At 54.2% G+C, this 24,408-nt stretch overlaps 8 protein-coding genes across 8 annotated transcripts; 4 read left to right on the top strand and 4 right to left on the bottom strand.

Moving 5' to 3' along the window:
• Positions 1-1,375: 1,375 nt before the first annotated feature.
• PG985_011605 (Sulfite oxidase) lies at positions 1,376-3,247 on the top strand (the record flags this gene model as incomplete). The annotated part of the gene is made up of 1 exon (XM_066831372.1): positions 1,376-3,247. The coding sequence occupies one exon, from the start codon at positions 1,376-1,378 to the stop codon at positions 3,245-3,247; it is 1,872 nt and encodes a 623-aa protein (XP_066679422.1).
• Positions 3,248-3,682: 435 nt separating this feature from the next.
• PG985_011604 (uncharacterized protein) lies at positions 3,683-6,008 on the bottom strand (the record flags this gene model as incomplete). The annotated part of the gene is made up of 4 exons (XM_066831371.1): positions 3,683-3,799; positions 4,611-4,626; positions 4,861-5,206; positions 5,648-6,008. Coding segments are annotated over 4 exons (840 nt in total), but the record flags the coding sequence as incomplete, so codon positions are not given.
• Positions 6,009-6,410: 402 nt separating this feature from the next.
• Positions 6,411-6,683, top strand: PG985_011603 (uncharacterized protein; the record flags this gene model as incomplete). Its single annotated transcript, XM_066831370.1, has 1 exon — positions 6,411-6,683. The coding sequence occupies one exon, from the start codon at positions 6,411-6,413 to the stop codon at positions 6,681-6,683; it is 273 nt and encodes a 90-aa protein (XP_066679420.1).
• Positions 6,684-7,327: 644 nt separating this feature from the next.
• On the top strand, positions 7,328-7,813 carry PG985_011602 (uncharacterized protein; the record flags this gene model as incomplete). The annotated part of the gene is made up of 1 exon (XM_066831369.1): positions 7,328-7,813. One exon carries the CDS (start codon positions 7,328-7,330, stop codon positions 7,811-7,813), a length of 486 nt encoding a protein of 161 aa, XP_066679419.1.
• Positions 7,814-8,567: 754 nt separating this feature from the next.
• Positions 8,568-9,888, top strand: PG985_011601 (uncharacterized protein; the record flags this gene model as incomplete). Its single annotated transcript, XM_066831368.1, has 3 exons — positions 8,568-8,620; positions 8,738-9,372; positions 9,437-9,888. The coding sequence occupies 3 exons, from the start codon at positions 8,568-8,570 to the stop codon at positions 9,886-9,888; spliced, it is 1,140 nt and encodes a 379-aa protein (XP_066679418.1).
• Positions 9,889-10,856: 968 nt separating this feature from the next.
• On the bottom strand, positions 10,857-11,123 carry PG985_011600 (uncharacterized protein; the record flags this gene model as incomplete). The annotated part of the gene is made up of 1 exon (XM_066831367.1): positions 10,857-11,123. The coding sequence occupies one exon, from the start codon at positions 11,121-11,123 to the stop codon at positions 10,857-10,859; it is 267 nt and encodes an 88-aa protein (XP_066679417.1).
• A 3,716-nt stretch (positions 11,124-14,839) lies between these two features.
• Positions 14,840-15,661, bottom strand: PG985_011599 (uncharacterized protein; the record flags this gene model as incomplete). Its single annotated transcript, XM_066831366.1, has 1 exon — positions 14,840-15,661. One exon carries the CDS (start codon positions 15,659-15,661, stop codon positions 14,840-14,842), a length of 822 nt encoding a protein of 273 aa, XP_066679416.1.
• A 1,398-nt stretch (positions 15,662-17,059) lies between these two features.
• PG985_011598 (uncharacterized protein) lies at positions 17,060-22,995 on the bottom strand (the record flags this gene model as incomplete). The annotated part of the gene is made up of 5 exons (XM_066831365.1): positions 17,060-17,943; positions 18,028-20,802; positions 20,874-22,126; positions 22,180-22,378; positions 22,446-22,995. 5 exons carry the CDS (start codon positions 22,993-22,995, stop codon positions 17,060-17,062), a joined length of 5,661 nt encoding a protein of 1,886 aa, XP_066679415.1.
• Positions 22,996-24,408: the final 1,413 nt, after the last annotated feature.

The following is a 24,408-nucleotide window of genomic DNA, read 5'->3' as shown; positions in this document are numbered from 1 at the left end:
AGAGCGGACCTACCTTTGCCCTGGAACGAGCCTTGAATTGCCATGACCTTTGGGCTTGCTGTCCTTCGCGATCATGGACGGGCAGTAGCCAATGCGCATGACAATTGAATGCCACGTAGCCGAGTTGGCCGAGTTGCGAGAGAAACGGCGGGTAAAAGTGCTGTCGCGAGCCCTCGAGCGACTTTCATAACAGGGGGAATGAAACGAGTGGGGAAGACTTATGACTCGGTTGGTTGCGGGGCAGGCATGCGGGCATGAGGGCGTCTGTCGTTGGGCAGTCCGGCGTACGACCTTGACGTCGGCGAGGTGGGTGCAGCAGTTCCCACATCGGACCTGCTAGATGGAAAGAAAAACGGCGAACGGGGGTCCATTGGGGTCCCCGAACGTGTCAGAACCATCTCAGGTGCTCGAGCGGATTTGCTGGCCAAGCCGGGGTCGGGGCCGAAAGCGCATTCTTTTTAGGTACGCATTAGCAAATGGCCCATCCACAAGGCGAAGGTTAGGCCAGATTGGGCGAGCTCGGGGGGCGGCAATCGTCGGTATGTGCCGGCTCAGGCCTGCTTTTGCTGGTTTCTCAAATTGCTATTGATTCAAAACCGCTCCATCCTTCCCAGGATGCAGGAACACGAAGCCAGCAAACGAAACAAAGCTGAACCTTATCCCTTATCAACGTGCCAATCCAGCGCATGCGTCAAGTGACACGGGCAATTGGCTGCCGTCGGCTTGGGCATCCCGTGATTGTGTCGCAGTGCCTCGCATCGTACAGGCAATAAAATGCAGGCGCTCGCCTCCCGGTGGGTTTTTGTCCTTCTCCTTCTTCTTTCGATCTGATTGAGGCATTGCGTGCTTGGTTGCGTGCTTTGGATTGCGACCACCATCTGCGGGCTCTTATCGCAAAGCAGAGGACTTCCCCAAATCTCCAACGCGCCACTCAGCGCCTTGACCGATATTTTCTCCGACTTACACGCCCCTGCTTCCCCAAAAGGGTCCAACAAGTGTTGCCATTTCAGGCGCCTCTGTCGTCAACTTCTACAAGTATCACAACATCCGCTGTGCAAATTTGAGCTCGTTAACAACCGAAGTTTTGTCCATTGATCCAATTAATGGGCGAACTCTACCAGCGTACCCCACACCGCTACCAATTGGCCGGGTTCTGCAAAAGCTGCTAAATTCCACATTCCACTCAGGGTCCCGCCGCAGTTACCCGCTGACGACATCCACTACCGAGACCCTCTCAGAAATATTGCCCATTGCCACTCGAGAGCGGCCAGTCGACCTTTTTCACGACTATGGACTTGCCCCGAGGGGAGTCTTGACCTATTCTACCAAGATCCGATCTGGATTCAGATCAACGAACCGACATTAGCTCTCGATTATGTCCGTCCCGGTTCCTCGTCAAATCGGTCGGGAGCTCTTGAAGCTCGCAAGACGGCCGACGCCTGCCGCGCGATCCTTCCTGGCTTCCGAATCGCGCCAATTCGTCGCGTCTCCGGTGCGAACTTTCACCTACCGCTCTGCCTTCCGATCTGCTGAACGACAGTCTTCTTCCGCACGACCTTCGTCGAGTTCGCGCCGCATCGGCCCACTTCCGGTTCTGGCTGCGGGCGGCGGACTGCTCACTGTGCTCCTCTCTGTCTTCCAGCCAGTCACCGGCGGTCCAGTTTCTTCGCCAGACGACATACCCGATGCGGCGCCCCACGAGCCGACGAATATTACGGTAGAAGATGGTGTCCCGAGATACAGACTGTCTACAATCAAGGAGGAGCACGGTCCCAAATCGTCGCAACCATGGGTCATCTACGAGGACAAGGTCTATAACATAACCGATTGGATCCCTGCTCACCCCGGCGGCGAGGTCATCTTGCGCGCCGCGGGCGGCAGCATCGAGCCGTATTGGGACATATTCTCCATTCACAAGACCCCCTATGTGCGCGAAATCCTGGAACAATACTGCGTCGGAAAGGTACATCCGGACGACCTGGAAAATGGCCGCCCGCGCATGGACACCATCGAAGATCCCTTTGAAGCAGACCCTGTGCGAAGCCCGCGGCTCAGACAGTTGACGTCGAAACCCTGCAACGCCGAGACGGCGGGCCAGGACCTGGCTGAGCATTTCCTGACCCCCAACGATGTCTTCTATGTCCGCAACCACATGTGGGTCCCGGTCGTTGAGGACGAGACGGGCGACAATCATGGCATTACTATTGAACTTCCTGACGGCGATGTGCGGACCTACACGGTTGGCGAATTGAAGGCCAGGTTCAAGCAGCATGCTATTACCGCGGTTTTGCAGTGCTCCGGCAATCGGCGAAAGGATATGACGGAGCATGCCAGCAAGACGAACGGGCTCCAGTGGGGCTCAGGCGCTATCAGTTGCGCGAAATGGGAAGGAGTTCGACTCCGCGATGTCCTCGCCGATGCCGGTTTCTCCTTCGAAAACCCGCCCGAGGATGCGCAGCACGTTCAATTCTCCGGTCTAGAAGCCTATGGTGCCAGTGTCCCCATCCGATCCATCCTGGATCCCCGCGGTGATGTTCTGCTGGCATTCAAGATGAATGATCTCCCGTTACCCGGTGACCACGGGTTTCCTGTCCGGGTTATTGTCCCTGGAACTGTTGCGGCTCGATGTGTCAAATGGGTAAACAAGATCGTGATCTCCGACGAGGAAAGCAGCACCAGCTGGCAGAGGCGCGACTACAAGTGCTTCGGCCCAAACGAGGTCAAGAACCTCGATTGGGACAAGTACAAGTCGATCCAGGAGATGCCCATCACCAGCGCCATCACCCGAACCCGGTTAAAGCCGGAGCCCGAGTCCAAGACGGTCCCGCAGGAGAAGGCCAAGGATGCCGCCGGCAACAACCTGATCCAGATTGAGGGCTACGCCTACTCGGGCGGTGGTCGCGAAATCCAGCGTGTCGACATTAGCCTCGACAACGGCAAGCACTGGGACCAAGCCAAACTCATCGACGACTCGGCGCACGAGAAGGGCAGCAAGGCGTGGTGCTGGAAGCGGTGGACGTACGAGGGGGCCGTGCCCCTGGAGCACGAGGGGGACGAGCACGAGGCCAAGACGACGTTTGTGGTCAAGGCTACCGACGATGCGTACAACACGCAGCCGCAGTGCTACAAGAGCATCTTCAACCTAAGGGGCAACCTGGCTACGGCTTGGCACCGGGTCGAGTTCGACTTGGCGAAGTGCCATGAGAGGGTGCAGGCGGCGCAGAAGGAGTCGAGGAATAAGAAGTGAGTGAGCTGCCAATGGAATTGGATGTGCCCGGGGTGTTGCAGGGGGCTTGTACTATATGATGGGCATGTGTTGCTCGGTGCTATCGAGTTGGAGATGGGCTTGATTTTTTGCGTTTGGGTTTTCCGAGATATCCTTTGTTTCACAGAGTGTTTATATCAATGGTTCTGGTGTATATGGTCGGATGTTTTATGCAAAGGATAGGGTATTTGGTATGGTATGGTATAGGTCTTACTCAGGTCAACGTAGTAAGGGCCGAGGTTGACCAGTAACATAGTCGATGATAATCATAAATCATAGATTGAATCAAGAGACTCCTAAATAAGATCGCATTTGCCTCGGTGACATCCGTATACCAGCATACCTTCCTACAACTAAGTGAAGTACGCCCCTTAACGTGACGTTAATTGATTCAGACGTCATGATCAGCGCCTAATATCAGTCTCTGGGTTGGGCCGGCTTCTTGGGCTTCTTGTACTCTTCGGGCTCAGGCATGCCATCACACCACGCCCCAACGCCCCAGAGCTCGACGGGGACGTCGTCCTTCTTCTTGTCCTGCGTATTGGTCAGTCGTGGCCGGTGTTATCTCAATAGGGGGTCCAAGTAAGGATATGACTTGCCTTGGTCTTCGGGTCACTTGCGGCACCGGCGCTGCGGGTGGTCTCCTGGGGCTTCTTGGAGCCAGCAGTTTGGCTTGAGTACAGGGTGTAGGGTCAGTACATAGGGACATAGACGACTAAGGTGCGAACGGTATGTATGATATCATTGGCATAAGGGAAATTGGACTTGCGATGTCTTAGAGGAGTGCTTTTTTGTCATGGCGGGCTGATTGGCTGCAGGAAGAGTTTTGGGTGTTTGGAGGTAGTGCCGTATGAATAAGTTTGCTGTCTTGATCGAGTGTGTATATAGATGTATACCAAAAGACGTATAAGACGAATATAACAGACAGGATTTGCTTAGTGTTCAATGAGCATGCAAATATGGAATGTAGTGTAGAAACAGACATAACAAGGAGGAAGTGTTCTTTAGGAGACAGGAGGGAACCCTTGGACAATATATAGCATTCATGATTGTATGTGGTTTCTTTTCCAGCTATGGAGGACATCGCACACTGGATCTGCTCAGTTCCTGACATCAGACACTTACGTCGTCAAAATTTGTCCCTCATAATTTAAGCTTGTCCGCACAGTAACGCCTGATGCTGAGTGGATTTGCTGCATTCGGCAACAGTTCCACGGCAGCCGCTAGTCCTGCAGTCAGCTTAAACCAATATGACACCCACGTCAAGGTGCCTTGGCGTGCACCGCCTGCCACTTATCCCGACCCTAAAAGACAACACAAGCTTTCTAATTGGCTATCAACCAACATCTGGGGGGGCCAAACTGTAGAATCGGAGCGAATGGGACGCGATTTAACCTGCATATGCATGCGGCTCGCATCTCATCAACTCGCCCAGCTTAGACTACGCAGCCTTACCTACCTAACCCCAAAATAAATATCGGAATAACGGTCGACTCCAATTGTTGGCTCAAGGCTTCATTGTCACTGCTCACTGGGCTCGAAGCCATTCGCTTTTAGAAATTTCCCCATAAATCATTCGTGTTGTTTCAACTCACCCACATCCTCTGGACTCGTCTCGGGCCCAGGGGGGAGGAACGGCAGAATGTCTCGAATTCTCCAGCGCTCCTGTACCCAGGCCGTAGCCAGCGGCATCAATCGCGCCACATGCTGGCACCACGACTCCCTCGCCAGCGGGTCGACTGCTAATGTCTCTTCCTGCTCCGGCGTGCCGCCATGTTAGGTGAGGAGTGGCAAAATATGGTCCCTCCCTGCCCCTGGCACTGGCTCCCTCTCCTTTTTCTACTGCTGGTCTCGCCCCAGCTTGCCAGGAAGCATTTTTTTCCCCTCTGTCCAGCAGTCCTCGGTCAGCACAAAGAACCACACCGCCGAGAACCGGGACCACTGGCGGTGCCGGCACTTATCAACTCGGAGCCGCGCGGGACGATCATTGAAAAAGCGCTTTGGAAAACGTCTTTATACATCTCCTTCGTGTTCTCGACTTCTCACAGGGCAACGAAAGTCGTAAAGGTTACGCGGCCCGTCACCTGCGCGGTCGGGACGCAAAGGGGCTATTCAATTTGAGGAAACATGGAGGCGGGGAGAAGGGGGACGTATTATTCAAGGTTAGCTGACATAGTGCTGAGCAGCCCGAGTCGATATCAGAAGTCTGTGAGTCACTTATTGAGGGAGGTCCCGTAGGAACTCTGCGCAGGCATGCGATGAAAGAAAGTTCTTCAAGGCATCCAGCGAAGCCAAATCTGTCTAGTCATTTCACACAGCTGAATAAGTTGGGGTGAGCCAACAAGTAGTCCGTCTGGGATTGCAGACGACGGGCACACTCACCAATCATGTTGGCGGCTTGCTCCGGGTTCTCGACCGTTCTCCCTAGGGAAACGTTCCGTATGGGCAGGCCCGTCAGTGGGCCTACATGCATATCATCGTGATCTACGGACCACGTCGGCCACTTCTGCTTCAGTGGGAGGTGAAACCGTGTCCAGGTTTTGGTGGGCTTCACCTTGCCGCGCCGTCTGCTTGGTACGAGCCATGATGCGACTGGTAAAAACGAGGGTTGTTGGGATGGCGCAATGATGTTTCTTGAACGACGATGAAGTTGGACTGGGAACCGTATCGAGAAAGGCAGGTATTTGTACCCATGGTTGCTGCCTGATCGGACGGGGTACATGTACTTGGCGGGCGTCGTACGATCTAGACGACCGTGTTGTATTATTTCTCACCTTTGTGTATTGCACATTCTGACTGACTACATTCTTGCCCACGATGTCCTGACAGTGATGTAAGTGCCTTGCCGATAGGCGGGTTACTGCGGACAAAGTGTGTCAAAATCCATGCCGCAGCGTCATAACACACCAGTTTCAACGCGCATCACAGTGAGTATGTAGATCAAAAGGAATCCCTATATAAGGCATCTTACAAAATCATCAGCACCTGTCTCGACGTTTTTCCTCATAGTACAACAAAAGCTTCGGGCTATTTGTAGACCCCAGCTAAACAAGCCAAACCTATCACGAAACACCAGAGAAGATAATATCACCATCCTCTATTCTATACACTGTACAGAAAGGCAAATATCAGCAGCATCATCACCATGTGCTACGTCATCAGAGACCTGTGGATCTGCGCCAATGCGTGGTGCCGAGCCAATGTCGACTCCGGCTATAGGGGCAACAGCTGGATCCTGTGCGACGTCGGCCCCACATACGACGAAGCGTGTCCCAACTACTACTGCCAGAACGTCAAGCATTACGAGTATAAGTGTGATAATTGCGAACGTGAAGAGCGGCGTCAGCGACAGCTTGAACAGCAGCGGCAGGCCCAGGAGGAGCGGGAGCGGCAGTGGCGAGAACAGCAACGGAGGTAATTTGGCTGAGACTGCTAGGCTGCATTATCGCTAGACTTTCTCCATGTCGAAGGGGGCTGTAAGTACGCTAGGTAGCTGATAGAGAGAGATATTTTGCACTTTTCATATCTTGATGTGTTTCTCCCAGCTTACCGCTACAGTAAGTTCCTTGTGAATGCTGGAGGTATACAAGAATGCGCAGTTGTATGATTACATGGAGACATTATGGAAAGGCGAAGAGGTGAAGAAGATGTTGTCAACCGACCATTCCAATTCATTGCGAACGCCCATCGCATTGACAGCGACGTTAAAATGCCTCTGACAGTGTACACCAACTTGCAACTTCAAAATGTCACCTTCACAGCAAGATCAACGCCACGCGGGTGTTCCTTCCTTCCTCTCGGGATGCTTGTTGCTTGTCAAGGGCTCCTTCCCTCTTCTCAGAAAGACCCACCCACAACATGTCTGCATCCCATCAACAGGTGAGGAACACCACGCAACCAGAACAACAACTTGCAAATATCGCTTGAGCTTCACGCTTCTTTGGAAATCATTGCATTATCACATTCTATCTTATACCGTCGCTATTATCTCCCATCAGGACCCATTAAGACAGCAGATAGCCCAACCGCATCGTCCAGCCTCACCGCCGAGCCGCAAACATCATGTGCACCGTCGACATCGATAAGTGGCACTGTCGCAAGTGCTTGCGTTACATAGACATGAACCAACGAGTCCCGACCTGGAGGACCTGCGAGATCGGCTTCACGTACGACAAGGCGTGTCCCGCCTTCGTCCCCAACTACCTCATTCACTTCAACTTCGAGTGCGAACCCTGCAGGCAAGCAGCAGCAGCAGCAAAAGCGTCGGCGGCGGCTGAAGCAGCGGCGGCGGCTGAAGCAGCGGCGGCGGCTGAAGCAGCGGCGGCGGCTGAAGCGGCGGCGGCGGCAGAAGCAGAGGACCAAAAGATCAAACTAGAAGACGACGATGGTAGAAGAAGAAGCTACACTCTCGGGAGATCGTCACCGATTGACCCCCAACTCGAGCAGGAGAGCAAGGGAGACGACCATAGTCATAATACTACGATGCCCAAGGAATCAAGCGGACAAGAGAAGGAGCGGATGTCCATACGATACATAATGGATGGGTGATACAGACGGGTCAAGGAGGATGACAGAACAAGACCCTTAGCAAAATGCATTCAATAGCAATTTCCCAGTAAACAATTGAGATCCGTCTTCCAGATTACGTTGGTATGTTTAATGTGCTATATTGATCCGTGATCTGCACGAACATTGAGGGTTCGCCTTGCGACAATCTTGGTTTGCATGTCATCTCTTTGACTTTCTCTACGGCAGCGACCCGATCAACGGTGACTCGACACACCCGAATGGATGGGTGCTCTGTTACTACGCGGTGGTGCATGGAGTGTGGTCGTGTGCCGAGCTTGGCTATGGAATGCATTTGCTATGGAATTTGTATGTGATGAAATCTGGATGACGATAGGTACGTATGTACTTTGAAAGGCCGTTTCATGGGCATACTGCGAAGCTGTGCTGCTAGTAGCCAGTACACGAAACGCTGGCGATAACACCATGAAGAGAGGCAGCTCTTGGGCGGGCCGCCTCAGGCATCCACCTCGCAAAACACCCCCAGCCGGGCACCAGAAAACAGTGCCTCAAATAATTCGAAGCTGCCTGGGAGCTTCTTATCTGGTGCACCGTGGTTCCTACCTACACCTACAGGCTACAGCTGGTTGGCCAGGTGGGAACCAAGCTGCCCACGCGATATGGGCAATTCATTCGCACTTCCACAAAAACACAAACACATCATCTACCACAAAGTGCAAACCACCTTCCTCCAACCCGCAACCCACAACCACCCACACAGCGGAAAACCTGCAAGATGGCGTCGTCACCTCAGCCTGGCGAGAAGCGCAAGGTTGAAGACATCAGCTCGTAAGTCAACCGTTCCATTTACTTTTCATCAATAAAAGTTCCTACGCGATTGCGGTGCTTTGTTTTGTTTTTTTTAAGATGCGCGTTCTCCCCTCAGGCACTGACCAACGTCTGTAGTGACGCACCCTTGGACAATATTGTCGACATCGACGACTTAGGAGGTGACCTTGTCCTTGTCGTTGGTGCCAATCTGGTCGGGTCGAACTCGACATTGTTCAGCGTCGAGAAGACGGTCGCCTTCCGTGTTGACTACAAAACTTTGTCTCGCAAGTCCTCTGTTTTCAGGGCCATGTTTGACAACAAGAGCGACAATTACAAACCCGGCACATCCAAAGTCGGCTGGACTGAGCACCTCCCGGATGCCTCACCTGCTGGACTGAAGTTTCTCTTCCTCGTTGCTCATTATGCTGGCTTCAGCAGGGTTCCCAACAAGCAGAGTTTGCAGGAGGTGTACGAGATTGTCGAGATGGCATCGAAGTACAACTTGTTCTCCTTACTAGAGGGTAGGGCCCGGTCCTGGGTTCATGATGGCATGTCCCTGAACCAGGCGCCACTTGGGTCCCCGGTCATCCAGTCAGCCAGCGGAAGTGAGTTGGCCAAGAGACTCTCCATCGCCTACGGACTGGGTAATAGAAACCTGGCTTCTGAATCGATCAAACACATCATCCGTTCAAGCTACATTGAGAACGGTAATTTGGTAGTTAATGGAGAAAATCTTGAACGCCTACAGTTTAGTCTGGCTCACAACATTCGTAAGTTGCCGACCAGCTACTTTACTCAAACTTCAATGATAACCGAACTAACCCGAGTGAACAGCGTTGTGGAAACGTGAGCGCTTGAGAGTCTTAACATCCATGCGTCAAGATTTACACGACTTTATGCAGGAGTTGATGGGATTGAAAGCCTTCGGTACATACAAGAAGTGCCCTCATCATCTTAGCCAAAACGTGGAGGATGAAGTCTGTCGAAGCGTGGCTTTGGGTACCCTCCAGATAGCACTCGCCAAGCGTGGTGAGTGGCCTCTCCCGGAAGCCGGTAACACGGATACATGGACCATCTTCGACATCAAAACCGCGTGGTGCGCATTCAAGATACGAGGCCTAAGCGATGGGATCCAAAAGAGATACAGGAAGTATGAGTGCGACTGGGCTGCGGGATTGCAGCAACGCCTAAACATAGCTGCGATGGTGGCCATCAAGTTTGCTGATGCGATGGAAGCAGAGATGAAAGAGCGAGCTGCTTGGGTTGGATTGGGAAACTTGAATTGATGGCAATGAGCTCTAGGGACATCAGATGATGTTGAAGTCACTGCTGATGAGGGTTTCTCCGCAGTACATAGTTGAAATAGAATAAGAAACTGCGGTTTCATTGCGATGACCTTATATGTGCTATTCCATGACAAATGAAATGTGTCAATTAGACGTCGTAAAATCCACCGATTGATTATCTACAACATGTCACGCAGGCACCAGGAGTCATGAATGTAGGAAGTGAAGTTGACGTTGGCTCTTTTCGCTCCCGGAGGCGCCAATGAGTGGTAACTCACAACGATTTCGTTGGATTTCCCTCCGTTGGACAACGTGAGCGGTGCGTGAACACTTGCTGGATTGGGCATGCTGGGTGGCTGCTGATTGGTCAATCATGGTAATCCCTACGGCCTTGGCATGACTCTGGTCTTAGCCACATACGACTAGCAGAGACATCACAAGCGAGGGTTGCCGCACTCGTCACCAATTACATACGGGAAGCTATTCTTTCAAGAGGACGTTTGAAATGCGTCTCGTGGCTGCTCAATTGATTACATCAGAATTTTACACGCACACATCCATCACTTGGTCACGGTGCTTCTCGAAGACGGGTTGGTTACGCTAATAAGTATGTATTCATCGCTCGTGTGAGAGAGACTACCCACTTAAAATCATCTGCAGCTCATCGATAGCAATGCCCGCATAGTGCGACGATGCCAGACGAAGCTATTGTGGTAGGGTCAGTACCTAGCAACATAGGAGGAAGGCCTATAGACAAAATGTCATATTAGGTCATCGCTGTGTTTTTTCCTCAAAGCTACTAGGAGAAACTGGATAGTTAATCCCGAATGTATGCTCTCTTCAGTTTTGTTCAAAGACCCGGAAGAAGTGACCGATTCCTTGATGAGAAATTCATCAGCTACGTTCCGCAGGGTACTAGAGTTAAATCACCGGAGTGAAGAAAGCAGGTTCCCCAGTGGGCGGAACACTCAACGTCTGGCACTGTAGTGCATCTCGGCGAAACTGAAGTCGCCCGAGCTGCCGCCGCTGTTGCCAGAGGAGGCAGCCTGGCAGCCGGTACCGGGATAGCACGTGTCCTCATAGTGGTACTTGTGGATCGGCTTGTAGTTTTTGCAGCGGCTTGAGTAGTTGTTCTTCTCGCCGCAAGGCTCCCAGGAGGGCTCGCGTCGAGTAGGTTCACCTACTGCACGCTTGCAATGCTTGCAGAGGTACACATCAATGATTACAGTACACATCTTCGGTAGCTGTCTTTAGGCAGTTAGCAGTTTCAGAAGCCAAGTAGACGGTGAGATAGGATAGGAGATGAAAGTTCGGATCGAGAAATAAAGGTCGCTTTTCCGTGTGGATGATTGACAAGTGAAGTCGATGTTGTCCGATGGTGGGATGATTGCGTTTGGGAGATTTCAAAAATTTCTTGATAGGACGGGCTGGGTCCTGGGGGTTATATACCAATGTCACGATCATTGGTCTTTGGGCAGTTCCCAAAGCGTTTTCGCCCGTCGTTGTTGATTTTGATCACATTGGTAGTTTTCCCTTTGATTCGTGGCTTGCTTTTGTCAGTACGATCACTTCGAACAAACATTGTGCGACTTGACATTATTCCCCCCTAAGAAATAACAATGGGAGCATTAATCGATCCGGAACCACCATGTTGTAAATCTTTTATCCATTATTGATAAAGGCTTACAGGGGTCGTCACTCATTGTCATGAACTCTACGGGTGGGAGGTGGTTGGTCTTTTGCCCTTGGTTGACAGTATTCTCCTCATGTCAATGCGACTGACTTTGGTTGCTATTTTCAGGTGCCGCAAGAGCTCAGATGCAATTGTCTGGATTCATCACGTGCGATTGTCGCATCCTCTTTGCATGTGAAATGCTGAGATCAATGAGGGCCAAATAGCTTCATCGGAGCCTGTCCTTGCATCGTAACCAATGCCTTTGAATGCCCTCTGAAAGGTACCGAGGGTGTGGAATGCGCGGCCTCTACGGGTACAAGCTCATTGCGCTACAAACATCCAGTCTTGTGTGTAGCCTCTTCCTTGAGTGAGCCAAGTATTTTACATAGAAGCAGCAGGGTGTTCTTTGAAATCCCATTGAAGGTGACTTCTTCTGGGTACGGTCTATTCTGAAGTGTGAGATGCAAACAGGAAACTGTGTAGTGACCGTGACGACCGTCTTTTCCGATCTGTTGAGGTGACATTTGCATAAGGTGATAAGATAGCTCCCATCACTCATGTCCCGTCTTGTAACAGTAGAGGCTGGCCATATGATATGGTGTTGACGAATTCTACAGCATCCATGAGTGTTTGTTGCAGACATGGAGCCGTGTAGCATGGTGGTTATGTCGCCGAGGGCAACAGCAAATTGCACCAAGGAAACGCTGGTTTGAATCCAGCCATGATCTCCGAGCAGCATTTCTTTTTGTCACGGCTTATGTGTGCAAGTCATCACATTCGGTCCAGTTCATTGAAACGAGCTGCTATTGGCGAACATGATAACATCTCAATTTGCTTGTTGGGGTTGATGCGCACGCAGAGGAAAGGGGCAGCAGTATCACAAGGTGTAGCCACTAGAAGAGAAGAAAAAAGAATAACTTAGAGAAGGTCAATTGTCTAAGTCCCAATCATGCGACAATGGGGATAAGCCCTAACCGTCCTCCTAAACAATGTGTTGGAGTGAATAACCCAGCTCAACGTGACCAGGGTCTCCCCGACCTAGCCAGTTGGCCTCGTCCCGGCCTCTGTTCCAAAGCTTCCTGCCTAATATCTCTCTTGAAAGAATGACGAATTCCATCTGTCTCTGTCCGCACTTACGCCCGCATCCATGTTCCATCCGGCTCTCGTGGTGGGAGGAAGTAAAGGTACTATCAAATATGCTAGCATGCAAGTTTCCGCCCCCTCCCTCTCGCTGCCTGCCTGCTGACATACACGCATCCATGCCGGCATCCTCCTGCGGACCACCCAGGCTAGGTACTCGAGATCACACCCCTCGCAGCTGTGGTGGCCTCTTGCAGCCCTTGCCAGGTGGGCACTCGTGGCCGTAATGGCGGGTCTTGTGCGGTTCATAGTTTGGGCAATGACTTGAGCGGCTCAGAGAGCTGTCGCATTCTTGCCATGTCTCCGGGTTCCAGCACGCCTCGAAGCAGATGTTGCAGAGACGGCAGTAAAACAGGTGTTGTTCGACTTTGCACATGGTGATGGCGGAGGTGGCGATGGGTAGTAATGACTAGGCCCCTGGTTTTCGGCTGGTGGTAATGTTGGTCTGATAGAAAAGAATTGTGGCGATGGGTAGTGATAGGTCCTTGGCTTTTGGCTGATGGTGATGGTGGTTTGATGGAAAATAATTCTGGCAATGGGAAATGGGGGGGGATCTTAAAGTGACGTTAAATCGCCTTCTGCTGAAAGCCGCTCCAGAGTTCATGGATGCGATCGTTCCTTCCCATGTTTGCCATTTGTGCTAGTCAGATTCTCTTCACGGTGGCGCTTGCGTCAAGCTTTTCAAGTTTCGAAGAAATATGGCAGGAAAAACCGAAGGTGCCCGTCATCTGAGCGGGCCTCGCTCCATTGCGCTTTCCCATACCAGGGCGTCGTCAACAAAGGGACGATTCAGTCTCCAGCTGCTCCGCCATGGTGCTTCACCTTTCTCGTGTGGTCCGATTCCCAGGCCTGCGCTCGCTTTAGGAATGCTTATCCTTGGCGAGGCATGTTCATCCTTCCTGCCAATGACTACTTTGGTATAATACGTAGCATGTGGCCCATCATGCGCCCTAGTTTTCTTTGCAGAAGCGATGATGCCAATCTCAAGACCTAGACAAACCTGGGGGTGAATGGGTTTCTACCCCGTCGACGCCAAATTCGTTATACGGCAATTCATGCCATAAAAAATGAAAAGCCTACCGTCAAGGATATAGAACCGGTCAGTAGGTAGGTTGGAGAAGAAAAAAAAGAGAGGAAGGGAGAAGAGTAGGTTTCCGATGCGGGGAATGGAGATTCTTTATTTCAGATGTTACTAATCAGGCCAGCTAGCGACACAGACCGCAGACCACAAAAGTTCTAGAAATTCCGGCTTCTGGATCGTGTCAGGTGTATACCCCGGGTTGCGACAACAGCCCGGGGAACAACTTAGTCTCAGATATGAAATGGAGATTCTTTATTTCAGATGTTACTAATCAAGCAAGCTAGCGACACAGAAGAGCGTCTAATGTTAACCACTACACCACATCGGATTGTATTCTTCTGTAGTTGGTATGTAGAATGGCAGGCCAACCACTGCTTATGGAGGTAGCTCGTTTCGGAGAAACTTGGCTTATTGATGGACCAGAAAAGGGGTGGTGCCACTGAAAAAGCTGGCATGGTAGCAATCACTGCAAAACGCGAGAGCATAACGTGAGACATATCATGGCTGAAATGTGCCGTGACCAATATAATTGCTGTTCCACCGATGATAAAGATGTCTTTGAAATCACCACGTGACAAGCCAGATATTTGTTACCGGCATGTCTGCCGAGGCCAGCACAACAGCGATTGTTGGTTCATCATGGACAGCAAATGAACCTGGAAACAGAGTTTGCAGATTCCAAGGCGAGGAATGGTATTGTGGCCTAGGATTAGGACCAACAGCAATGCCCTTAAAATATCTACTCCAATTCAGGCTTGTTCATGTGTTGCGTGTGGGATCGAGAAATATGTATGTACATATCGTTGAGCACATGCAAGCTATACAGATGCTTCAGTGATTAGAAACCAGAAACGCTTGTATCTCATAAAAGCCGCCGTCTATGTTGGAGTAGAGTATGCCGGCAAGGGGGGGTAACAGATCTAACGCCACGCAACAACCCAAGTAACCCATTTTTCTAAAGCCCAGCATCCATGACAAGATGATCTTTCCTGCGATCCTTCCTGACCTGTACCAAGTCCTCTCCAACCGACCAACCAACCCCAAACCCCACCCCCTCAGTTCAACGCCCTAACAATCCCGTAACTCGTCCCCGCCGCCAGCGCCCCAATCAACAACGTCTGCAGCGCCCCCTTGACCCCCGCCCGCTTGTTCCGGATCGTGACCCAGTTCTTGATGTACCCAAACACCAGCAGGATCACCACCGTAATTCCAACGGACACAAACAACGCGTCCGCCGCCCGCCGCATCAGGAAGTAGGGAATCATGGGCACCAGCCCCCCGATGAAGTAGCTGAGCCCCATGGTCACGGCGCTGACCCATGCCCGGTTCGCGTCGGGCTTCTCCAGCCGCAGCTCGAAGTCCATCATGAACCGCACCCACTCCGCCGGGTCCCTGGCCAGCTCCTCGACGAGCGGCTCCGCCGCCCGCCGCGAGATCCCGTACCCGCCCAGGATCTCAAAGATCTCCTGCCGCTCCGCCTCGGGCTTGTGCACGACCTCGTCGCGCTCCCGGGCCTCCTCGCTCCGGTAGTGCTCCAGCTCCGTGGCGGCGGCCAGGTAGGCGCCGAGGCCCATGCTGATGGCGCCCGAGAAGAGCTCGGCGAGGCCGCCCATGACGACGAGGCGGGTGTCGCCTAAGCTGGAGAGCCCCGCCGTCAGGGCGAAGGGGACGGTGAGGCCGTCGGCGAAGCCGATGATGATGTCGCGCAGGACGTCGGCGTTGTTGGTGTGGCGTTCATCGCTGGTGTGGTGCTCTTTCTTCTTGCCGTGGAGGAGGGGCGTGAGGGATTCCAGGTCTGATGTGGGCTTGGTGGAGAGGTAGGGGCGGTTTTGGGTGCTGCCGTACGAGGCCGGCGGATTCCGGGATGGTGAAGTCATGGTGGTGTGATGGTGTGTAGTTGGCCCGGAAGCGGGAGCGGGAGTGGTCCAATCCGGGTGTTTTGGCGCGTCTGAAGCCGAAAGATGCACTTGGAAAATGAAGGCTTGATTTGATGCAATGCCTGGCACCAGTATTCAAAATTTCTTTCGTGTTGTTGAAAGCAGCTTGGTCGGTACCCCAATGGTCTTTGTTGTCGTTGTTGACGTTTTGCGATTGAACAAATACGCAATGTAGAAAAGATGATTCTAATACTTGCAGTGAGGTTGGATGATGTGATATGAGAGAGTGCAATAACTTTTGCTCGAAGCAGTGCCGAGCCACGGCCCCTATATAGGCGGGCGTCCCGTATATCTGAACTTACACCGAAGCCCCCAAGACTCTAGTCCGCGGCCGAGCTTGCGCACGACAGGGGTCGTGGTGGCTTCTGAATTGGCCAATCAAGAAGGACGAATTACCAACCGAAGCCTCGCGACCAATCAGCAGCAACTGAAAGCAGCCAGCATTGATTTCTCCGACCCACCTTTACCCACGTCGCTTTCCTCTTCAGGGACAGACAACCAAAAAAGCCAAAGGCAGAACCAAGAAGCGAGCCGTCGGCCGAGCTGACAGATGGAGACGCACGCGGATTGTCCCGTGCAAAACCGCTGGGCACTCCAACGTCCAACAACGACAACAATAACTCCATCCGGCCAACACATAATACATCACTACCTGCTTACGCCGCGCAATTACATCACGCCCACAAATGAACGATGCATTAATGCATGAGGCGTAAGCTGACTTTACACGCAACGCGCACCCACCCCCGGATTATCATTTTCATTTCCGAGCCGCCTCGCTCGAGTGTCAAAACCTACTTAAAGCTACAGACATGCGCGCGGGCCGGCCCCCAAATCGGATCAGCCGATAACGCCGAGCTACATGTATTTTCGCGTCTTCGTTTCTCCTTCTTCTCGCCCATTTCCATTTTTAGTAATTGCCAAGCAACCGACGGTGCCGAGAAGTATACCACACATCATGCACTTGATTGAGACTTTTGCATAGAGGAAACTTGGATAGAGGAGTCGCACGTCAATTATTACACTACCTAGAACCTATCTAAAGACAAAACAAACCCCAGTAAACCCAATCCCTTAACCTAATCCCCGAATCCCAACTTCGTCTTCCCTGTCCCTTTGGGCATGTAGCTATCTTGCTTTCGCCATCATGACCCAAAACCGTGCCTCGAAACGAGTGATGAAGAAAGACATAGGAAATCCACCACTAGATCTGAACGAATGAATGATTGTGAAAATGAACGAATATGGTGGAAGGGGGGTTTTGCTCAAGCCAACCCCATCCAGTGTCCTTCTCTCTTCTCCTTCCTCCTCCACACTTCACGCTTGATCGTTTCCTACTCATTTAAACAGCCTCGGCCGCCCCCTCCTAGGCGGCGACGGCGCCCGAGGCCTCTTCGTCCCAGGAGCAGGAGCAGGAACCGCAGGCTTGGCCTGCTCCTCCTTCTCCTCCGCCACCTCTTCGATCTGTGCTGGTGTTGATCGGGTCGCCCGAGTACTAGGAGGCGCCGCCGTCTTGACCGGCGACTTGGCCGGCGTCTGACGGCGAGAAGACGCCCGAGTCGTCGTCGCCGCCGCTGCCGCATTCGCATCGCTCGCAATCTTAGCCGCCGTTGGGCGAGTCCTGCGACCGGATCGCGTTGTGGTGGCCGCCGGCTGCACCTCCTCCTCGATGCTCGTCACTACCGCCGTCGCCGTCGTGGCGCGCTGCTGCTGCGGGTCCCGCCTCGTGACCTTGACAATGTACGGCTCGCCCGGTCCCCGGGGCCCGATGTGCAGACCCTCGACATTCTCCGAGGAGGGCGGCGGGCAAAGCGGCGGCGTGATCGACTCGCCGTAGCTCCATTGCGGCTCAACCTCCTGGCCCCCTACCTGCCCCTGCTCCTGTCCCTGCTCTTGTCCCTGCTCCTGTTCCTGCCCAGTAGTGGCCCCCGGCGCAAACTCCTCCCCCCAACTCCACTGCGGCTCCTCCTCCTCCGTCACCGCAGCGAGCTGTTGGGCAGCTGCCGCCGCCTCATCCGCCGCCCTCCTCTCCGCCATCAGCGCTCTCGCGACCTCCACCGACGAACTTTCCGCGTGCGGTCTCTTGGCCGGGTGAGTCGGTCCGTGTGCGTGTGAACCGGTCGTCTTCGCCGACGCAGAAGAAGGTCTAGTGACGCCACCTTTCTTCGCCGGGGACGCCGGACCATGTGCATGTGAACCGGTCGTTTTCGTCGTTGCCGACCCTGAAGAAGGTTTAGTGACGGCACCCTTCTTCGCGGGGGACCCCGGAGCGGGTGGATACTTCCTCCAGGGCCATTCCCACTCACCATTAGGACCCACGCCATAAGGTCGGGTCACGCCACTCTGCGTAGGCGGCCGAACGTACGTATCCTTGAAGGTAGCCGCTCCCGAGGTCGTAGTCTTGGAGGTAGCCGCTCCCGAGCTCGTAGGTCTGGAGGTAGCCGGCTTAGAGGCAGTAGTCGTAGCAGTCGCCGCGTTGGGTGCCCTGGGCGACTTGGCCGGCTTGCGCTGCGCCGGCTCCGGATACATGTCGCTCATCATGCTCGCAGGAGTGTCAGGACTACCGCCATCAGCGGCCTGGTCGCGCGCCGGCGGCTGGACCGGCGGCTGAATCGTCGGCTTCTTCGCATTCCTCGAACTCTTCGGCGGTGCGTGTGATGACTGGGATGCCTGAGTTGCGTGCGTTGCGTGCGATACATGCGGTGCCTGCGTCTGCGCCGGATCCGGATACATGTCGCTCATCATGCTCGCAGGAGTGTCAGGACTGCCACCATCAGCGGCCTGGTCGCGCGCCGGCGGCTGGACCGGCGGCTGAATCGTCGGCTTCTTCGCATTCCTCGGACTCTTCGGCGGTGCGGGCGGTGCGTGCGATGCCTGTGATACATGCGGCGCCTGCGTCTGCGGCTGCGGTGGAGGCGCCATATCCACATCCATCTCCACATCCTCCTGCCCCTGTTCGTAGTCCTCCTGCTGAGTATTCACGTAAGCCTCCTCAAGCTCAGCAATTTCATCCCCGACCTCGCTCTCGTCCTCGACCTCGCCTTCGCCCCCAAACGAGGTCTCGGTGTCCTGGTGTGCGGAATAGGTCGTCGGCTCCTCCTCGAACGCAACCTTGCGCCGCTTGCCGTAGGCGTTGTCGATATTACTCTGCAGCGTCGGCTCGCTGCCCTCGTCCTCGTCCGTGATGGTCCTGGAGCCCCACGTGTCCTTGCCGAAGAGCTCCTTGGCGGGAGGAGAACCGCCAGAAGAGTGAGGACGCTTCTTGTTGCTGGGAGCGGCCGCCGTCGTTGGCGCCGCTGCGGTGGTGGCCGAGGATGTAGGGCGAGGAGCCGTAGTGGCCGACGAGGCAGGACGAGTCGCGTTGGTGGCAAGGGCCTTGGCGTGTTTGTCTCGGTAATACTGCAGACCCTTGCCCTTCCCACCGCCGTAGCTCGGCGGCGGGCCGGTCCGGCTCGGGTTCGGCATGCCGTTGGGGTAGAAGGCGTGGCCGGGGTGGCGGCGCTCCATGTGGTGGTCCCACTGCTCGCCGCTCATGTCCGCGGTGTGGGCGCCGCACTCGTGGAAGTAGGGGCACTGGGCGCCGGGCACGCCGCCGCAGCCGCCCTCGTCCGCCCCGGCCCCGGGAAAGGGCGAGACCTGGCCCATGTGATGGGCAAAGTGGCATTGCTTGGCCGCGTCGGCCCACTCCTTGCCCGTCTTCTGGCTCCGCATGTGCGTCTCGCACCACGGGCAGTGCGAGGAGCTGTCGTGGAACGTCTCGAGGTGGGCCTGGACCTCCTGCGGCGTGTACATCAGCATTGTCGACGCCGCGCCCGGCACGTCGCAGACGGGGCACTTTTGCGGCTTCGGCTGCGGCCGGTTTTTGCAATGCCAGATGTGCGCATCCCTCGCCTCCGCCTCCAAGCCCTCTACAAGTACGCCGCAGAAGGGGCAGTATCTCTTATTGTACGTTTCGACATAGCCTGGCAGGGGCTGGCAGAATTGGCCGTGCTGGGCCCGGTACATCGGCGAGCAGTTGGACAGGTCGAAGCCGCATTTGCGGCAGCAATTGGCGTTGCAGGTGGCCTCGGGGTCGTGGGTGCCGCACGCATTGTTCGTGCACTGGCGCCCGTGCGCGGTCAAGACGGACTGGGCCCCGCAAACCTGGCAGAATGGGTGAGGCTTGAGGTCTTTTCTACTGTCTTTGCCGTTGCCGCGGCAGTGCAAGTGGTGGTGGAGCATGTCCTCCGGGTCGCTGAGCTTGACCTCCTGGCGGCCACAGTTGCCGCAGTAGGGGAACAGGACCATCCGGATCTTTTGCTTCTGCTCCGGCGTCGCCTCCTCCCAGACTCGGGACCCCTTGTCGCAGTTGGGGTCGCAATTGGGGTTCCGGGCGAACGTCTGGAGGTGCAGGCCGTGCGCCTCGGCAATGTGCACGAGGATCTGGCTGCGGTCCATGTACATCAACGACCGGTCAAGGGCGATATCCCCGCCGGACGAGGTATCGAAGGCAATACAGAGAGCGCATTGCAGGATCCTGTGCTCGTACTTGATGTGCCTCTCGAAGCCGTGCGTGTCCATGTAGCTGAACCGTCTGTCGCAGTCGTTGTAAGGGCACTCCCGGATCCGGTCCAACAGCTGTCCGCGTAGGCTATGGACCTCGCGCTCCAGCCGGGCCATCTCTGTAGGCGTTCGCATGCCCAAGGTGATGGCCGGGACATCGGGCCCGGTCCTGATGACCGACTCCAGGGGTGGGGCGTGCAGAGGCATGACCGGCTTCATCGGGTTGGTGAAGATGCTGGGTGTCTCCCAAACCGTCAGGTCTCGCATGCTGTGGTCCGTCCCCTTCATTTCCATGAAGTCGTTGAGCCGGGACGAGTAGGTTTGGTAAAGAGCATCGGCCACCTCCTGGCTCTTGGATGTCCCAAACGTCTTGGTTGTGCCGACAGAACCAGCGTGGGAAGGATCGGGCCCCAGATAATCGCTCTTCACCGACGTGGGGAAGACGCTGCTACCAGCAAGGGCATTCAGATTCCCGGCCGAGACATAGTTCAAAAGGGCTCGATTATAGCATGGGCCCCAGTAGGAGTTCTCGTCGGCATCTAGTCGCACAGATAGGTCAGCATACGTCACTCGTTGGGGCCGAATAAGGGTAGCGGAAAACAAGACTTACTCCATCTCAACTCCCGGTCTCCCTTCCTCAAGGTAACCTCAAGATTCTGGGACATGAGTCGACGAAGAATGCGCTGCCAGTCCTGGTCGGTGCTGTCGGAAGTGATGATGTGGCGGGAGCTGCGGACATCGTCCTCGATGATAATGGTATGCTCCTTGTTCTGAGGGCTGTAGTGGCTGGGGTACAAGGAGGTCTCGACCTTCAGTTTGAACAGGTCCAGGTGGCACTCGTGCAGGCGGATCTCCGTAGGCTTGTATTGCGCCGTCTTCTGCATGGATTTGGGTACGGACATGAGGTAGGTATCATACCACGGCTGGACAACGATGGAAAAGCCTCCCTCGGTGTCGTATTTGGCCCCCCCAACTTTCTCGTGCCACTCCTGCATGGAAGCTTGGGTGGGGAGGCTACCCGAAAGGCCAACCACCACGTCGGGCATCGCATTGCTGTTCTGGAAGTTCTGTCCCGGGAAGTAAACGTGCAGTGCCGTGGGGTTGTTGCTTTGACCAGATTGACGGGACAGAGCAAAGTTGACGACTTTGTGCAACGTTCTCACGTCCCCCACGTCTTGCCTGAAGATCTCGATGTAGTTCCTCGAAGAGTGATGGTGCTGACTGTCGGGCACAATAATAGGGACGATATTTTCGTCAATTGCGGAGACGATGGCCTTGATGTTGCAGTAAGGATGGGTGGCCATGTCCGAGATCAGCTGCTGGGGAATATCTTCGCAGCTGTAGGCGGTGACAGGTCCATCCGGCCCCGCCACATTGGGAAAGGTGATGTATCGGTGGTGCGAGTCGATCAAGGTTCTCAGGGTCTGTTGGTAGCCGGGTGCATAGTCGGTGACGCTGTGGCTCAGGTTGGGCCGTGAGGCGGTTCGCAGATACGCGACCTGCTCCAGACCGTCATCATCTTGGACGGTAATCGTGGCGATGCCACCATCCAGGGGCTTGGGCTGGAACGTGTCTGGTGCAGCTTCGCCGTGCAGGCGGACAAATACCCTTCCGTACTCTTGACCTTTCATGTAATCCATGAGTTGGTTCAGGCCGGCATTATCGATAACTGTTTCAGGTGTGGTGGGCGAAGCAATTACAGATTCGATTTCGGTAGGTCCACCCTCTGTCGTGAGTATGGTGAAGACGAGCCTGACCATTCGCCCGTCAGGAACGAGAGATAACAGCTGGTTTATTCCATCGGACAGGCCTTCAGGCCCCTCTTCTACATCAGCCTGGCCCTGACGGCTGAACATTCTGAAGCTGTATTGTTTGTCAGTACCGTTCGACTTGATAGCGGAACTCAGTCTTCATACCTTTTCGTCCTGCTGCTACCGCCTCGGAGACCGAGCTCCACCGCAGAGCCGTCCTGAGGCTGCGATGTCAGGTCTTCATCGTCTTGGGACTGGGATTCGATCATCTCCATATCGTCCTCCTCCAGGAGTCCACCACGGAGACCGAGAGACTCTGATTCCTCGTGTTGGGGATTGGAGGTCAAGGGAATATATTTAACTTCTATGCTTGGGTCAGATGCCAATTGGCTCATGATATAGACGCACACATCGCTTTTGGTGTGACTTACCGTTTGGTGGCAGGCCGTAGCACCTTTGCTTGTAGTCGTCCAGGAAGGCAAGCGGGTCTCGCTCGATGACGACATCTTCCATGGGATCGTCCAAGTCGCCCGCAGTCACGTACTGGTTCCTGCCGAGCTTCATGGGGGCCACCGGGAGGCCGAAGTAGAGCATGGTCATCTTCATGGGCAGCGTGGGCAGCACGCCCTTGAAGCGTGTCTCAAGCGTCCTTTTGAACAGCTCCGTGTCCCTCTGCTGCCACGAGGCGAAAGGCTGGTCCATGGTCGGCATGAACAAGCGAAGCTCATGGGGGATGAAGTGGTCCTTCAGGATGTCGTCCAAGGTGACGCCGGGCGTGCTCATGATGGTGTTGAAGTAGGCCAGCATCTCCTTCCACTTGGGGTCGCTGGGAGTGATGTCGGGCTGGAAGCGCTTCTCCTGGGGGACATTTTGGTAGACCAGAATGGGCGCGAGTGTTCTCGCGCCCATCTTGCCGTGCTGGGCCTGGGCCCTGATATCTTCGTCGGCAGCAGCGGGCTGGCCGGATTGGGATGCGAACATGGTGTGGGTTGAGTTTCGTCGGCTGTGTGTTCTCATCGCCACGAAAGGCGCTATCATTACTGTAGTTACCGCCCAACTTCTTCAGTCATGAATCAAGTGCGACTACTCCATTCGCACGAAACCAAACGTGATGGGAAAAAGAGAAGAGAAAGGGGGAGGTGGACGAAGTGAAACCAAGGAATAAAAGAAAGCAAGATGAGAGGAACAAAGGCAAGCAGACAACCGAGGACGAGATGCTGCGAACTTGAGGTAATTGAATATTGTGCCTGGTTTCCTAATGCGCCTGGCAGGGCAACCTGGAGGCGCCGACTTGAGCATTCCGGAAGCCAAGTATGTCCTCAGGTTCATTACATTCCTGCCTTTCTCCTAGCCGCCCCACTTGGATACCGTGTGCAGCCATAATAGATGACGAGAACAAAAGACTTTATTCTCTATTCACGGATCCGGATAGGCCAAGAAAGAAGCCAGCCTGTGGTTGTGGCGCATCGGTCGAAGCCCTTGTAGATACTGGTCAAATGGAGGAGCCATATGGATTGATGATGGATGATGAGGATAATAGCTGGGGTGCTGGGGATGTTCTGCTGCGCCGTTAGGTTAGGCCCCGCTGTAACTGCAATCGAACTCAACCCCGTTATTCTTCTATTCCCTACCTACATCCGTTTCAATAGGCATCTCCTCAATTGCCCAATTGCATTGGAAATGTCAATATCTCTTGGTCAAGACCCAGACCCAGTGGAAGATCGCTTGGTGTGTTGCCAGGTGAATTGGTCGTAGTTGCGGAATGACAGTTCTGTCCCAGGGTAAATCATTCCGTTCCAGTGTCTTCGGGCAAGGCCGTTAGCGAACTGGCCCGGAAACGTACCTTCCAAAACCACCTGGACCCCAAATCTACTGGACAGGAGTTGCTCCCTTGTTTGCTCAAGGTAAAGCTTCCAAGAGGCATCTGCTAAGAATAAACCACATCCATGCAACTTCATGTACGATTACCTAGATCTGTCCCCGGTTTTTGCTTCGGGTTACTGCATCGGGTCGCACACCCAACTCTTAGGTATCCTTATCGGACCTGTGTTGTGCAACCCAATCTCCAGAGAATGGGCATCGTGGAAGACCTCAGGTTATTGCCTCATTTCTATCTCACACGCGCAGCAGAATCGAACCTTAATTGGGCCTGGGCACCCTCTTGTTGGCCGAAAGAAGTGGTCACTGGTCGCTGGTTACGCAACCCCGCCATCTTCCCCCTCTCTCCGGTCCTCGCCGCGATTGATGCGTTTTAGGAAACTCCGATGCATCACCACGCAATTCGGGAGGGATGAGGGCAATCGACACCGTAGACAGAAACTCTTCACATAGAAGAAGAAGACTTCATTGGTAATCAATCAAAATAAACATCATCGTCTTGCGGCCTTGCAAAAT

The sequence above is a fragment of the Apiospora marii genome (assembly GCF_038362585.1).
Source record: "Apiospora marii strain CBS 49790 chromosome Unknown utg000009l_segment0_segment0, whole genome shotgun sequence".
In the NCBI taxonomy this organism is placed as follows: domain Eukaryota; kingdom Fungi; phylum Ascomycota; class Sordariomycetes; order Amphisphaeriales; family Apiosporaceae; genus Apiospora; species Apiospora marii.
This window is presented reverse-complemented; position numbering and strand designations above follow the sequence as displayed.